This window comes from Vipera berus, assembly GCF_964194415.1.
Source record: "Vipera berus genome assembly, chromosome: 5".
Taxonomy (NCBI): domain Eukaryota; kingdom Metazoa; phylum Chordata; class Lepidosauria; order Squamata; family Viperidae; genus Vipera; species Vipera berus.
In genome coordinates, this window is record NC_138207.1 from 5492568 (window position 1) to 5508530 (window position 15963).

Sequence of the window (15963 nt, forward strand, 5' to 3'; positions counted from 1 at the left end):
AGCAAATATGGAAAAAAAAATTTACATGAAAATCACTGCCAAGGAATTTGATATTGTAAATTATCATAAGGCATGCTACAGATTGCATTCTATGAGATTCTGCATGCGTGGGTATCATGCTTCATTATCATGCTTCAAATTTATTTAAATCCTGCAATCCTGTATTCTCTTTGATTTGGTAGTCAACTGAATGCAATCAATTACTAACGTTAGGGATGTTACTATTGTACAGCAAAACGGCCACTTTGGCAAACTTTCACTAAATAGAATTTCAGGGTGTTTAGATCATGCTCCTTATGGTGATAACAGAGCGATGAAGGTAGCAAGAGATTTTATATGCGAGTATTTCAGAATCTGCAAAAGGACCCAACCAAGTGGTAAAACACAGCAAGGCAGGGATGACTTACTTTAAATCTATCAGCCGCAACAGAAGCTTCAGACAAAGACTTCACAGAAAACGGGGTGACTTTCAAAGCAAAAGTCATGGAATTGAATACTGTCACCACCGTAAAAGCCTGAAACACAGAAGGAAATAAGCATTTTTGACTGCAGCAGCAGCAAGAAGCCCTGTGTAAATCCAAGAATTTATAGCTAAACGGCCACAGTAATAGTATTCCTCCAGGTTAAAAAGAAAAAAAAATCTACAGAGTGCATTGAAATGGATTGAAGGAAGCAAGAAAAGGAAATTATGTTTTGCTCTGGAAGTTCCAAGTTTTTTGCGTTGTCATTGTTTTGAGAACTAAGCCAAAACCTGATTGTACTTCTGCACTCTTTCTGTAGAATAATTACATTGCATTCAGAAAATATTCAGAGCCCCCCCTCCCCTTCACTTTTGCCGATTTTGTTATGCTGCAGCCTGATTCTACAGTTGTTGAAAAACTTTTTTTCTCATTAATCTGTACTCAGTACCCTATAATGACAAAGCGAAAACTTAATTTTAGAAATGCCTGCAAATTTATTTTTTTTAAAAACCTGAATTCTGAGGAATTCTGGGAATTGAAGTCCATAAGTCTTAAAGCAGCCAAGTTTGAAGACCCCTGCCATAAAGCCCAGATCGGTGGAAGACTGCAGTGATGAGTTGTCCTTCTGGAACTCTGTCCCATCTCCACATAGGATCTCTGGAGCTCAGTCAAGTTCTTTGTCACCTCTCTTACTAAGGACCTTCCCTCCCGATTGCTTAGTTTGACCAGCTCTTGGAGAGTCCTAGTTGTGCCAAACTTCTTCCGTTTGAGAATTATACAGGCCACTGTATAATTATACAGGCCACTGTGCTCTTAGGAAACTTCAGTGCAGCAGAAATTTTACTGTAGCCTTCCCCAGATCTGTGCCTTGCAATAACCCCGTCTCCGAGGTATGCAGGCAGTTCGACTTCACGGCTTTTGCTCTGCTACAGTACCCATTGTCAGATGTGAGGCCTTCTACAGAGAGGTGTGTGCCTTTCCAAATCATGTCCAATCAATTTAATTTACTCCAATTCATGATGTAGCCGCTTGCCGGTTGAGCTCCGGACGGCCCCCGACCTTTGCTCCTTCCGACGCGATCTAAAAATTTATTTATTTGAACAATCCGGCCTGGTCTGATAGGGTTGGGGTTTGGATTTGGTTTTAACATTGTTTTAATCATTGTTTTATATTGGGCATAATCATTTAATTCTTTTTTAACTTTTGTATGTATATTTCAATATTTATTGCCCTGTACACCGCCCTGGGTCCTTCGGGAGAAGGGCGGTATAAAAATTTTATAAATATAATATAAATATAAATATAACAATCAAAAGAAATGGGAGGCTAAATTTCAAGTGTGGATGCAAAGGGTCTGAATACTTATGCCAATGTGACCTTTCAGTTTTCTTCCTTTTTAATAAATTTACAGACATTTTTAAAATTCTGTTTTCATTTTGTCATTATGGGATACTGAGTGTAGATCAACGGGGGGGAAATGAATTTCAACAACTGTAGAATGAGGCTGCAGCATAACCTAATTGACAAAAGAGATGGGGGTCTGAATACTTTCTGAATGAAAGTAGATCAACTGCTAACCAGAACAAAAACAGATATCCCTCAGATGACCCAGATGTTTTTTCATTCTTCCTGAAAACCATTAATAAGAGAAAGAACAAAGCTGGACTTGTTTTAAGCCCTAATTATAACAAGTATGACACTCAAATATCCCATGGAGCCCAGTGCGCTCTCACAGGGAGGGTCTGCTCAGGGTTCCGCCGGTGAGAGATTGCCGGCGGGTGACACCCAGGGATAGGGCCTTCTCAGTGGGAGCGCCTGCCCTCTGGAACCAGCTGCCGGTAGAGCTGAGGACTGCTCCCGACCTCCGATCATTCCGCCGGGGCCTGAAGACCTGGCTCTTTGAGCTCTCGGGCCCAGGCTGAGGAGAAAATTTTAACTGGGGTTTTAATGTACAGGGTGAATTTAATGCTTTTTAATTGGTTTTAACTTTTGTATGTTTTGATTTTTAATTCCCTGTAAACCGCCCTGAGTCCTCAGGGAAAGGGCGGTATACAAATGCAAATAAATAAATAAATAAATAAATAAATAAATAAATTTTCATGAAACATGAATACTGCAGCATAGGGGGTTTTCCTTGAAGAGCCAACAGTCCAATTCCTTTTTAATTTAAGAATACTGCACGCCAAATTACATTTTTGCCACAAAGATCCAACTTCTCCATCAATATAGAGCACGGGTAGTCAACCTTGGCTCTTTTCTGACTCATAGACTTCAACTCCCAGAATTCCTGAGCCAGCACAGCTCAGCTTGGAAACCTCTCTCTTTCCCCTCAGCGTGGCTGGCTCAGGAATTCTGGGAATTGAAGTCCACCAGTCATAAAAGAGCCAAGGTTGCCTACCCCTGATATAGAGCAACAATGAAATGCCTCTGGCAAAAATAGATACTCTTTCTTTGTTATTTTCAGATATTACTGAAGCCATAAGGTAAGTCTACTTCAAACAATAAAAAATACAGAAAAGAGGGTCCTGCAGGAACATCCCCCAAAGATACCAGTTTTTCTTAATACCTACTGCAAACAAAAATACAAAAGGCTACAAAAGATGCTGATCGCAGCTTACTATTGTACTGGAGTTTTTATTTTTACTAGGTTGTTTAATTCCTAGGTCATCAGAATAATTAATTGCATCTTTATGTAGGACTAACCCTATCACTAGCAACTTTTCATGGCCCAGGAAAACAGTATGCAAATTTGGATCAGAGCATGTGAGAAAAGCATCCACGATCCCAAGTTTCCAAAATAACAAGAAGAAGAACTTGGAAGGGACCTTAGAGGTCTTCTAGTCCAACCCCCTGGTTGTTCTAACTGTCAGGAAATTTCTCATTAGTTCTAAGTAGCTTCTCTCTTGGATTAGTTTCCATCCGTTTCTGCTTGTCCTGCCTTCAGGTGCTCTGGAGAAGAGCTTGACTCCCTCTTCTTTGTGGCAGCCCCTGAGATACTGGAACCCTGTTATCATGTCCCCCCTCGTCTTTCTCTTCATTAAACTAGACATACCCAATTCCAGCAGCATTTCCTTATATGTTTTAGCCTCCAGCCCCCTAATCATCTTTGTTGCTCTTCTCTGTACCCTTTCTAGAGTCTCGACATCTTTTTTACATCGTGGTGACCAAAACTGGATGCAGTATTCCAGGTGTGGCCTTACCAAGGCATTGTAAAGTGGTATTAACACTTCACATGATCTTGATTCTATCCCTCTGTTAATGCAGCCTAGCACTGTGTTGGCTTTTTTGGCAGCTGCAGCACACGTCTGGCTCATATCTAAGTGACTGTCCACTAAGACTCCTTTCCTGCCCCCCAAAATTACCTGGGCTGCTGTGAGATCATAGCCAAAGATCATATGAACAGAGAAGGTCACCACACTAGCTATCACAACAACGATGGGTGCCACTCCCACAGTGATACTCTGGAAGTATCCTGCACGCTCCAGAATTTTGCGTTCTTCCTCTCTGATTTCTGGGAAGAGGAGACAGAGTGATTAGCAGAAGGTTAAGTTAATTGCCATGTTAACCGTCGTTTTTGTCATCTGCAGGAGCCACACTTGCAGCAGACTAAAATGAAAATGCAAAAGGGAGCCATGGTTTACACATTTTAAAAGAATTGGGTCGCATTCAGATTGGCCTTCCCTGGCGACAAAAAAACAAGTTCAGTTTTATCTATGATTAGTCATGCAAATGCCTTTGGAGATCCTCTGTCATCCAGGTCATGGTTGTAGCAAAGGTGCTTTTTCAAGAGGCAGCTGGACTGTCTTGTTTTTTCCTTGGAAGACGTTCCGCTTCTCATTCAAGAAGCTTCTTCAGCTGTTTTAGCCTCCAGTCCCCCAATCATCTTTGTTGCTCTTCTCTGTACTCTTTCTGTAAGATTATCTGGGACACTACTCATCCTCTTCACAACCTGTTTTCCTTGTTACCTTCTGGGAGGAGGGGGCTTCGTGGTATCCGTAGCAGAACATCCAGATTCAGCCATAATTTCATCCATACAGCATTAACCTTCTGGCTTCCTCCTTCCGTTATATATTCAAGATGGACAGTATTTAATATTTATTTGTTATGTATATGTAGGGGTGTGGGTCTATATATATGTTTTTTTTTTTTATTTTAATTCCATTTATATCCCGCCCTTCTCCGAAGACTCAGGGCGGCTTACAAGCTTAGCAGTAGCCTTCATTCTATGTATATGCCTGCTTATTAGGGCTTTCACACACACCCCAAGCGGCATTATTACAAAGTCAGCTTAATTGCCCCCAACAATCTGGGTCCTCATTTTACCTACCTCGGAAGGATGGAAGGCTGAGTCAACCTTGAGCCTGGTGGGATGCGAACCTGCACTAATTGCAGGCAGCTGGTGTTACTTAAGGAGGCATTAGCCCACTGCTCCACCAAGGCTCTTCACAACTTGTTTTCCTTGTTACCTTCTGAGAGGAGGGGCCTTCGTGGTATCCGTAGCAGAACATCCAGATTCAGCCATAATTTCATCCATACAGCATTAACCTTCTGGCTTCCTCCTTCCGTTATATCAGACATGTCAAACACAAGGCCCGGGGGCCAGATCTGGCCCGCGAAGTGGTTTCATGTGGCCCGCGAAGCCATCCTGGAAACAGTGAGGGAACGGCCCCCACTGCCTTGGCCCTGGCCCAGAGACCCTCCTTCTGCCAGAGACCCTCAGATCTGTCCCACTCCTGCCCGGGCTCCCATAGGCACCCTTGATGCGAACGATGTAGAGCTGGCCACGTCAACCCAGTAGGCCATACGCACTCTAGCCACGCCCACCCAGTAGGCCATGCCCACCCTGGCCATACCCACCCGGCCCCTTGAGGGCAACCGCAATGCTGATGTGGCCCTCCATGAAATTGAGTTTGACACCCCTGCGTTATATATTCAAGATGGACAGTATTTAATATTTATTTGTTATGTATATGTAGGGGTGTGGGTCTATATATATATGTTGTATATAGTATGTTTAGGTCTGTGTCATGTATGTGTTTCATTTTGAGAGTGGGCAACTAAATTTCATTTTTGATGTGTGCCGTTGTGCCCACAGTAAAAAATGACAATAAAGACTATCTTATCTTATTTCGCTGGCAGAGAGGAAGCAAAAGGAAGGCTTGTGCACAAGACAGTAAAGAAATAGAAAACTCACTTTGAACAGTCTGAGAAAAAGCTTTCACCCAAGCATACATTTTGATGAATTTAACATAGTTGAGCACTTCATTCATTTTCTGGACACGTTCATCAGTCACAGCCACGCATTTCCGTCTGAAATAAGCTGTAAACCGGGATGCAAACATCTGGAATCGAAAGAAAGAACATATCAGCATAAGAGAAGGTGCAGACTCCTTCAGCCAACAAACAATGCAGGCAGTCTTCGACTTACAACAGTTCAGCTAGTGACCGTTCAAAGTTACAACGGCACTGAAAGAAGTGATGTATGACCGTTTTTCACACTTACGACCATTGTGGCATCGTGGTCACGTGACCAAAATCCCGACGCTTGGCAACTGACTCATATGTATGACGGTTGCCGTGTCCCGGGGTCATGTGATCTCCTTTAGCGACCTTCTGACAAGCAAAGTCAATGGGGGAAGCCAGATTCACTTAACAACCATGTTACTAACTTAAAAACTGCGAGTGATTCACTTAAGAACTCTGGCAAGAAAGATTGTAAAATGGGGCCAAATTCATTTAACTGTCTTAGCCAGCGACAGAAATTTTGGGCTCAATTGTGGTCACAAGTTATTTTTTATTTTATTTTTCTATTTTAATTCCATTTATATCCCGCCCTTCTCCGAAGACTCAGGGCGGCTTACAAGCTTAGCAGTAGCCTTCACTCTATGTATATGCCTGCTTATTAGGGCTTTCACACACACCCCCAAGCGGCATTATTACAAAGTCAGCTTAATTGCCCCCAACAATCTGGGTCCTCATTTTACCCACCTCAGAAGGATGGAAGGCTGAGTCAACCTTGAGCCTGGTGGGATGCGAACCTGCACTGATTGCAGGCAGCTGGTGTTACTTAAGGAGGCATTAGCCCACTGCTCCACCAAGGCTCTTGGTGAGGACACTGTAGATGTAAAAAGCATCATCTATCAAATGAATTACCCAATATTCTAGAACAGACATGTCAAACTCGCAACGTCACGAGACGTCGCGTGACGTATCGGAACTTTTTCCCCCTTGCCGGTAATGGGATGGGGGCGGTTTCGTTGTGACGCATCCGGCCCGCGGGCCAGCACTTTGACACCCCTGCTCTAGAATAATATTTCACAATACACAATACTTTTTGCATGGACTTCAACTCCCAGAATTCCCCAGCCAGCATCCTGGCTAGGGAAGTTTGAAAGCTGAACTTCTTGCATTCTAGTTGGGGGATTTGGGGAATTAAAGTCTACCATCTTAAAGCTGCTTAAAGTATTATTTTCACAGGCGTTCCCTTGAATAAAGAAGTTTTTTTAAAACTAGATTTGCCTGCTGGTGTGCAGATCTGTACAACAACAAACAGTCCCTGGTGGCAAGCTGTTCCACTGGTTGATTGTCCTCACTGTCAGGACATTTCTCCTTAATTCTAGGTTGCTTCTCTCCTTGGTCAGTTTCCAACCATTTTTTCTCATCCTTCCCTCTGGTGCTTTGGTGAGCAACCGGCCCCCTCTGCCAGGTTACCCAACGTTTCATTACCAGGCTAGGTAACATCTTCAGTTGGACTCCGCTGAAGACGTTACCTAGCCTGGTAACAAAACATTTGGAAACCAACCCACCAGCTCGGAGAAGGAACTTTCACCCTCATCCTACAACCATATTCGCCACGACTGCAAATATTCACAATATATTGTCCCATTTCAATACTCAGTGATTTCGCTTTTAAGCAGAGAGTTTTCTACTCACCATGGCGGGATAGAAGAGGACGAAAATAGCTGAACCTAAGAAACCTGTTGGTCCAAGGATGACAACCGTATAAACCATGCCAAGAATGGCAACGATAGGACCTCCGGCCAACAAGCTACCCACAGCTGCAGCTTCAAACATTCTTTGGCCATCATTGGAGCAGACATTTATGAGCTGAAATATACATGGTGCCAATTAACAACAACAACAACAACAACAACAACAACAACAACAACAACAACAACAATAATAATAATAATAATAATAATAATAATAATAATAATGGCTGAGGAATTCTGGGAGTTGAAGTCCACAAGTCATAAAAGGGCCAAGTTTGAAGACCCCTGATAAAATGAGACCCACAGGAGAGTCCATTATTGCTGTCTTTAATAGAAGAATCTAGCCAACTAATGATCAAAGGTAAGTTGGCGCTAGATAAGGGTCACCAGAATTCACGGAGGGCTGGACTTAGGTCTCTTACAGCAGGGCTTTTCAACCTTTTCACCCATTGTACCACTTTTAGGATATGGCAACATCCAAATACCACCAGTCACCTAGCAAGGTGTCAAAAACTTGATGACTAAAAAAAAAAGGAAAAAGTGATGAAGTACAGGTAGTCCTCGACTTACAACAGTTCGCTTAGTGACTGTTCAAAGTTACAATGGCACTGAAAAAAGTGCCCCCCAAGCCACAGCCGAGCAAAACACCTGCCTGCCCGCCCAGTGGCGCTCTTCCTCCTGTCCGAGGTTTTCATTGTTGTGAGCATTTCTGTTGAGGATTGGCAGCGGGGGGGGGGGTTGGTTTTTATTCCCCTCATCTGCTGGATGGTTGCAGATTTAAATATGAATCAGTTGCCAAGCATCTGAATGTAAATCACAAGACCCTGGAGATGCTGCAACATCCCAGCTGATCGGCGCTTCTTTTAGGCTCAGAAGCACCAGGATCAATGCCGAGCTCCAGCTGGAGCCTGGTGCTGATCCTGGCACTTCCGCTAAGCCCTGACAGCCCTGCAGCTCCAGCCATCTCTCCCTCAGGCTTGTGCTATGCTGCCACTGATTCAGCTCATTCTCCTCCCCCATTACCACTTTTCTAGGATGGTCGCGTACCACCTGCCAGGTGCCAATATACCACAGGTGGTACCCGTACCACTGGTTGAAAAGTCCTTACAGCAACACAAGGATTCCAAATGACATGTTTAACCCCACCTTCCACTTCAGCCTGTCCTTCTACACCTACCACCATCTCAACTTACCTCACCCAAAGATTTCTCCTTGATATTTTTCAGTCTGAGTATTTTCTTGAAAGCCATTGTAAGGATAGCTCCACGCAGCCTGACCCCAGTACGATAGTTTAAAGCCCATGTTAGCGCCAAAGACCAGGAACGCACTATTTCCGTTATTAAGAGGCCAAAAATTAACAACAGGCTGTATTGTAGGTTGGGTTCCGTTTGCTGAGTGTATTCAAGGAGATGTTTCACCATAAACGCCTACAGGGAGAAAGGCAGCACTGCATGAACATCCTAGCGTGTCAGAGGAACCATTCAATTTTTTTTTTATGTTAAGTTAGAAAAAAGGAGCTGTTTGACTTTCAGGTAGGAATTTTTATCATTAATCGAAAGACTTCCGAGAGGTAAGAACTGCAGTTATTGCAGTTATTGCTGAATCTCCAAAAGGGAATCAAACATATCAGGCAATGCGGAATAATTTGAAATCGTCCAATTCCTTATGCCACCCCGTTTGCTGCTCCTTCATACACTGTCTAACTTAACATAAACCTGAGAGTTAGCTGAAACAAGTCATCATCAATGTCCATTTTACAATAATGTGTACTTTATGCAAAAACTGAGCATATTACAAACCATAAGACCTTTTTTATTCTTTCTTTCAAACGTGCTTATTTGAGAAAAAGGAACAAATGTACCTACAGTTGAACTGGGGAAGAGTGTGAGAAGGACATTTTGCAAAACATTCCTGAAAATTAAACATCAGCAGTTTAAAAGTAAAGAAAAGGACAAGCAGGAAAAGAAAAAAAAATCAAATCAGGCGATACCATTTAAAAAAAAAAAAACAAACACCAGCCCTCAACCCTCATCCCCCGTCCCAGCCTCCCTCCTTTTAAAGACAAAAACAATTTTACCTCAGGAATCACAATTTCAAAACACCACCTGCAAAAAGAGAAAAACAGCTCTCCAAGCCACAAATCCCCCATTCACGTGCATTGGCCAAAAGGACAGTGCAGTCTATTACAACTCAGATTCATGAGCAAATATTAAGTACTAATAAATGGGAAGCAGGAAGCTTTTTATTGGTTTAAAAAAAAACCAGTAGCATCTTATGAAAAGTGAGCAGTAAAATGTCACAAACACTGTATGAAAGAAAAGAAAGGTACCGTGGAAGAACGTACAATCAGCATGCACAAGAAAAGGTTACACAAGGCCTGAATCCAACTCGAGCGTCCAACACAAAATCGAGCTCACATTTTTGCAAAGACACAAAAAAAATTAAATATTACAGGGAAGAAAGCAGGACGAGTATTTGTTCATAAAAGTCCAGAGAGGAGGGAAACATTGGTGGCTAATGATCTCCGTGGCCAGATGTGTTTCCCCCTTTTGGTTTAAATACAGCTTGGGTAGACGGACGAGTTTTTGCGCGGGGCGTTTCCAACAACCAAGGACATCTACACATTCTGGAGCTTAAGGTTCTTTAATCAAAGGCAAAGGGGTTGCCCACCACAAAAATGCAAAAGGCTGGCGATGCTCGGGGTGAATTTCCAGAGTCTATAGGAAGTCCCCACGGCTACAACTGGCTTTGCAAATCAATGTTCTGGGCAACAACGGGTGCAAACCCGGCCTTCTCAAGAGAGGAGCAGAAGAGGCTCAGGATCAAGTTAAAAAGTGAAGAAGGACCACGAGCAAGTCCCAAGATGGCGGATTCTGAATTCACTCGGCGGTAGGATTCCTCCCCTGAGTTTTCATCTGCACATGTCAACAGCTGGACATCCACCATGTGCCCAAAGCGGTCCAAAAACGGACAAAACGAGCAAAAAAAAAAAAAAAAGAGAGAGACAGAGAAAGAGAGAACCTCAAGCAAATCTCTGACCACAGTACAGGAGCTCAGATTACGAGGTTACACTATGCCAGCTTGTTCCTCCATTGCTTGACTTTACTTTCTCTCCATCCGAGACACCACTGGCTATAATATTGGCTGGTTGACACTATTCAGCAACAAGATTGTTGACTTCTGGTCCGGGATCCGATCCATCCACTGAAATTAAGTCACTGGCAGCGTGAATAACCCTTCGGTGCTCTACTTTCATAACCTACGACCCCACACGCTTTACAAGGGCTGCCAACCCTTTCTCACAAACCAACTTGATACAGGAAGAAATAGGGATAATATTTTTGCAACATTAGCAGGAATTCTCTTCTACCATACTAGCTAGAAAGTAAGAGCTTTCCAGGAAAGAACAACAAGAAAGGTGGCTTAGGGTTGTTCGGGTTTTGTTTTTTTTTTGGGTTGTTGTTGTCATAGATGTAAAGAAAGCAACGGCAGAAAGATTAAAAGGGAAAAAGAAACAACATATGCAATCTTAAACAAAACAACCATACTGCTTTGGTTAAAATCATGACGGGAACAACCAGCATATGGTTTCCATTTAAAAACATACAGTAAACCCAAAACTAGCAGAAGCGTAGGACATTGCCCCTGAAAACTAATTCCTGAAACTAATTCCTGAAAAACCACGCATGGTATAGTAGCTGCCCTAAGCTGCCCTGGCTGTCGTAAACATTCCCACAAATAAACGTCACCTTACCTTCCATCTTGGCGTTTTGGATTCTGCCCAGCTTGACTGTCTCATTCTGATCGCAGAATACAGCCATCCTGGAAATTCTAAAGAACAGCTTCTGTCATTGGCTCCACTACAGAGGAAACTCTCCCGATTCACCTCCAGCCTTTTAGAGCCGGAAAAACAAGCCGTGGCTGGAATGAACGTGGAAGAACGTGGGAGGCTTACCTTCAAACGGCTCTCCCCACCGGCCCGGCCCCTTCCCACCTCCGCTCCCCCCACCAATTCCACAATGCCCTCTGCAAAGGAGGACCCTTTGCACGATGCTTTCCAGTGAGAAACTCCACGTCCCATGGAAACCAAAGCAAGGTTTGAAAAAGGTGGTTTTCTGCTCGGCCCGTTCAGCAGCAAATGTACAGGGCTCTCCTTTTTTAAAAAAAAAAAATAAAAAAAAATGACTCTCGGGCTGTTAAAAGAATCTAAGATGTCTCGGTAGGTTGTGGGAACTAAACCAGAGAGCAGACCAGAATTTCCCGATGCTACTCCTTTTTTTGCAAGTCTGGATACCCAAGGAGCTTAGGAACAACAGCACTTTGGGTTTTTTCAGGCATTACTAACCCCAAGAATTTCAACCAGCCCAGTCAGCTACTTCCTGCTAGAGCTCTAGGTTTCTGGACCTGAAGATGTGAATGGTAGTTTGCAAAATATATATATATATATAAATAAATAAAACCCCAAAATTCACTTTTATTTAGCAATGCAAGGGGGGGGGAAGTCAGAGTTCTTTTTTTTTCCCCCATGAAAATATACGCTTGGATCAAAATGCAAACCAAACCAACCCACAGAAATTTCTGTAGAGGCAACAACCAAGCGCCGAAGGGTAATGATAAGCAATTCCCTTCGTACTCCGAATTAATCCGAGCGCGGTCTTTCAAGTTATATAAAATTCCTGGACAATGGGAGGACGCATACAAATAACTGCGTATATCCCAATTCAGGGCAGACTGCCTGCTCCTTCTTCCTTCTTGTCCTGTATTTCAGATGGGTTGAAACTGTGCAAAAGAAAGATAACCACTGCGTTGCCTGCTCACCCTCTGCTAGGCGTTAGGAGCATCCACGGGCTCTGTAGTGAAACAATGACAGAAGCTCTTCTTGGGGGAACTGATTCGGTTAAAACCTCATTCTTATCAAAAGCATATCCAGCGAAAACAGCTCGTGAGAGCTTTCATTCCCATTACAACAACAGTAACGAAGACCGGGAAACACGATTTATTTCCTTCTTAATAAGAAATGCAAGCAAACTTTTTCAGATTTAAGGATGGGATAGGGTCGGGTTGGGTTGTTTGTTTTTTTTAGGAGACAGAAGACAAAACTGTTTCAACATTAACCTCAGCTGTACTTACCCAGAGCATTGAACCTTCCCGTTTTATCACCACACTGAAATGTGTACTACAAAGCAATAACACTGCTCCTACTCCTCAAGGGAAATTTGTAGAGAATAGATTTTAGTCAAGATGTCAAAAAGAATAAATTTGGCACAGCAGGTGCAACAAACAGGCGGGGTGGGGTGGGTGGGGGAAATGCTGTGAATATGAAGACTTAGGTTACACGCTTTTCCTCGTCAAACCAACACTGCTAGAAGCAAATCTAACCATGCCACTGGTACCTGCCCAACTGTGTTTTCACACAAGTTGAACAACGCTAGCTCTATAAACTCCTATGAACCCTGCCTGGTTCCTCTTAAAACGTAACGTGTCGCCACCATTCAGTTTCCGCTTCTTTGAAAGAGAGAGCCAAACAAATAACTTAGGACTTTATTCATAGATAACTGTAGATTTAGCCCAGCAAAGTTCCTTACCCACCCCTTTCAAGCTATAGCCACTGAACACAAGCAATAAAACTTACAGGTATGCAAAAAGCAAGAAAAAGAGAGAGGGAGGGAGGGAGGGAGGGAGGGAGGGAGGGAGGGAGGGAGGGAGGGAGGGAGGAAGGAAGGAAGGAAGGAAGGAAGGAAGGAAGGAAGGAAGGAAGGAAGGAAGGAAGGAAGGAAGGAAGGAAGGAAGGAAGGAAAGCAAAGCTTGAAAGTCTTAGGATTCCTGCAGCTGGAAGACCTATTTCTTCTCTGCAAGCTGCAAGCCATGTTTCTAACTAATCACAACATCTAAAAGATTCTCCACAACGTATCCTGAAGACATTAGTACTGGCTGCGGGATAGAGGCCAGTCTGGATGCAAGATAAAGGATGGATTGTACTTACTGGTCCACTGAAGCCAGCAAGTTGTGTGACCATTAAACACATAATGGAAATGATGAGCCTAGTGCGACAGAAGTTCCACACGACTCTACAAAGGGAGGCATCATCTGGTCCACAGTCATGTACCTCTTGGTGCCAAAGTCTTTCCAATCTGGAAGAACACAAAACACATAGAGCACATCCAAGCAATCTTTCTACCTACCTAGAAGCCAGGAAATAAGTATTTTTCTTATTTATTTATTTTTTAAAAAAATCTCTTAATCAAACGTTATTTTTTTTAAAAAAAAAGGATTTTCTCTAAGACTAAGGTGATTAATATTAATATATGTACATGAGCTTTATAATTCAGTGCCTTTTACTGGAAACAATGAGTTTCCCTTATGGAGGCACTGAGTAAATGAAGAATCAGTGGTTTGGTTTTTTTTACTGCTCAAACACAATTATTTGATTTCAACCTCATCAGGATAACATTCATAGCATGCCGGCTAGCTTTAATTCAGTCCATCAGCTGTGGAGATTTATTTATTTTTTGTTACTGCTTTGTAAGGATGGGCACGGTAAAAGCAGAACAGGTAGAAGAGGGAGGGACAGAGGAGGGAGGGAAGGGGAGAGAGAGAGAGAAGAGAGGGGAAAGGAGGGACAGGGAGGGGGAGGGAGAGAGGGAGGGAAGGAAGGGGAGAGGGAGGGAGAGGGGGGAGGGAGGAGAGAGGGTGGGAGATGGAGGGAAGGGAAAGGGAGAGAGGGAGAGAGAAAGGGAGGGAAGCGGAGAGAGAAATGGAAGGAGGGAAGGGGAGACAGAGGGAGGGAGGGGAAGAGGGAGGGACCGAGGAGGGAGGGAAGGGGAGAGAGAGAGAGAAGAGAGGGGAAAGGAGGGACAGGGAGGGGGAGGGAGAGAGGGAGGGAAGGAAGGGGAGAGGGAGGGAGAGTGGGGAGGGAGGAGAGAGGGAGGGAGATGGAGGAAAGGGAAGGGGAGAGAGGGAGAGAGAAAGGGAGGGAAGCGGAGAGAGAAATGGAAGGAGGGAAGGGGAGACAGAGGGAGGGAGGGGAAGAGGGAGGGACAGAGAAGGGAGGGAAAGGGAGAGAGAGAGAAGAGGGGAAAGGAGGGACAGGGAGGGGGAGAGAGGGAGGGAAGGAAGGGGAGAGGGAGGGAGAGGGGGGAATGAGGAGAGAGGGAGGGAGATGGAGGGAAGGGAAGGGGAGAGAGGGAGAGAGAGAGGGAGGGAAGCAGAGAGAGAAATGGAAGGAGGGAAGGGGAGACAGAGGGAGGGAGGGGAAGAGGGAGGGACAGAGGAGGGAGGGAAGGGGAGAGAGAGAGAAGAGGGGAAAGGAGGGACAGGGAGGGGGAGGGAGAGAGGGAGGGAAGGAAGGGGAGAGGGAGGGAGAGGGAGGGAAGGGGAGAGAGGGAGAGGGAGGGAGGGGGAGGGAAGGGAAGGGGAGAGAGAAACGGAAGGAGGGGAGACAGGGAGGGAGGGAAGGGGAGAGAGGAAGGGAAAGAGGAAGTGAGAAAGGGAGATGGAGGGAGGGAGAGAGGGAGACAGAGGGAGGGAAGGGGAAAGAGGGGGGAGGGAGGGAGGGAGGGAGGGGAAAAGAGACGAAGGGAGGATGGAAGAAAGAAAGGAAGGTTAAGATATTTAAATTTAGTCGCTGGAACAGTGGGGTTATGCAGTGAGCCGTAACACACAATTATAGTTGACTGGTTGAAGAGTGCTGGCTCCTGCCTAAGGCAATCTGTGCTGTGATTGGTTGCTATGGGTGTGGAGGGGGAGTTTCCCTTTTTTCCCGCCTTTTTTCTTCTGTGTGCCCTGTGCGATTTACCTCATGATGTTCCTGACTATCTTCTTTGCTTTATAGATTGATGTAAAATATATTTATTTTATATATATTCATGTTGGCGTCTCTGGACTGCATTTGGATACCTGTTGCACTATTTCCCTGACCGGTTATATAGGTAGTCCTCGACTTACAACCACAATTGAGCCCCACATTTCTGTTGCTAAACAAGACAGGTGCTAAGTGAATTTTGCCCTGTTTTTACAACCTTTCTTGCCACAATCGTTAAATGAATCACTGCAGTTGTTAAGTTAGTCACACGGTTCTTAAGTGAATCTGGCTTCCCCAATGACTTTGCTTGTCAGGTCACAAAAAAAGGGATCACACGACCCCGGGACACTGCAGCTGTCATAAATATGAACCAGTTGCCAAACATCTGAATTGTGATCACACGAGCATGGGGATACTGCATTAGTCGTCTAAGTGTGAAAAGTGGTCATGTCACTTTTTTCAATGCCTTGTAACTTGTAACTTTGAACAGTCATTAAATGAATGGCTGTAAATCGAGGACTACCTATATGGGAGAAGAGAGAAGGGAGGCAGATCGCAACAGAGAAACACAAGCCTCATTGTAAAAGCAAAAACAATTCTAGCTGTAACTACACATGAATTCATGGTCACCTTTGTTATAAAGCAGCAAGGGTTTAAATCAGTTTATTTTAAAAAGCCTTTGCTGGGAACAGGGTGATTTTTTGGCTAG

General features: G+C 44.1%; 1 protein-coding gene across 5 annotated transcripts in view; it reads right to left on the minus strand.

Moving 5' to 3' along the window:
• Positions 1-15963, minus strand: part of ABCC5 (ATP binding cassette subfamily C member 5) — an 82723-nt gene that overhangs the window by 43386 nt on the left and 23374 nt on the right. For 4 of the 5 annotated variants that reach the window (XM_081329405.1, XM_081329407.1, XM_081329404.1 and 1 more), the window contains 6 exons: positions 13437-13584; positions 8647-8880; positions 7395-7568; positions 5656-5803; positions 3824-3972; positions 408-515 (listed from right to left, as the gene is read on the minus strand). In XM_081329405.1, the coding sequence (XP_081185531.1) occupies positions 408-515; positions 3824-3972; positions 5656-5803; positions 7395-7568; positions 8647-8880; positions 13437-13584 (961 nt within the window). Of the gene's footprint in view, positions 1-407; positions 516-3823; positions 3973-5655; positions 5804-7394; positions 7569-8646; positions 8881-9318; positions 9365-9530; positions 10658-11207; positions 13291-13436; positions 13585-15963 lie in introns of those variants that run through there. The other variant, XM_081329408.1, reaches the window with a different exon arrangement.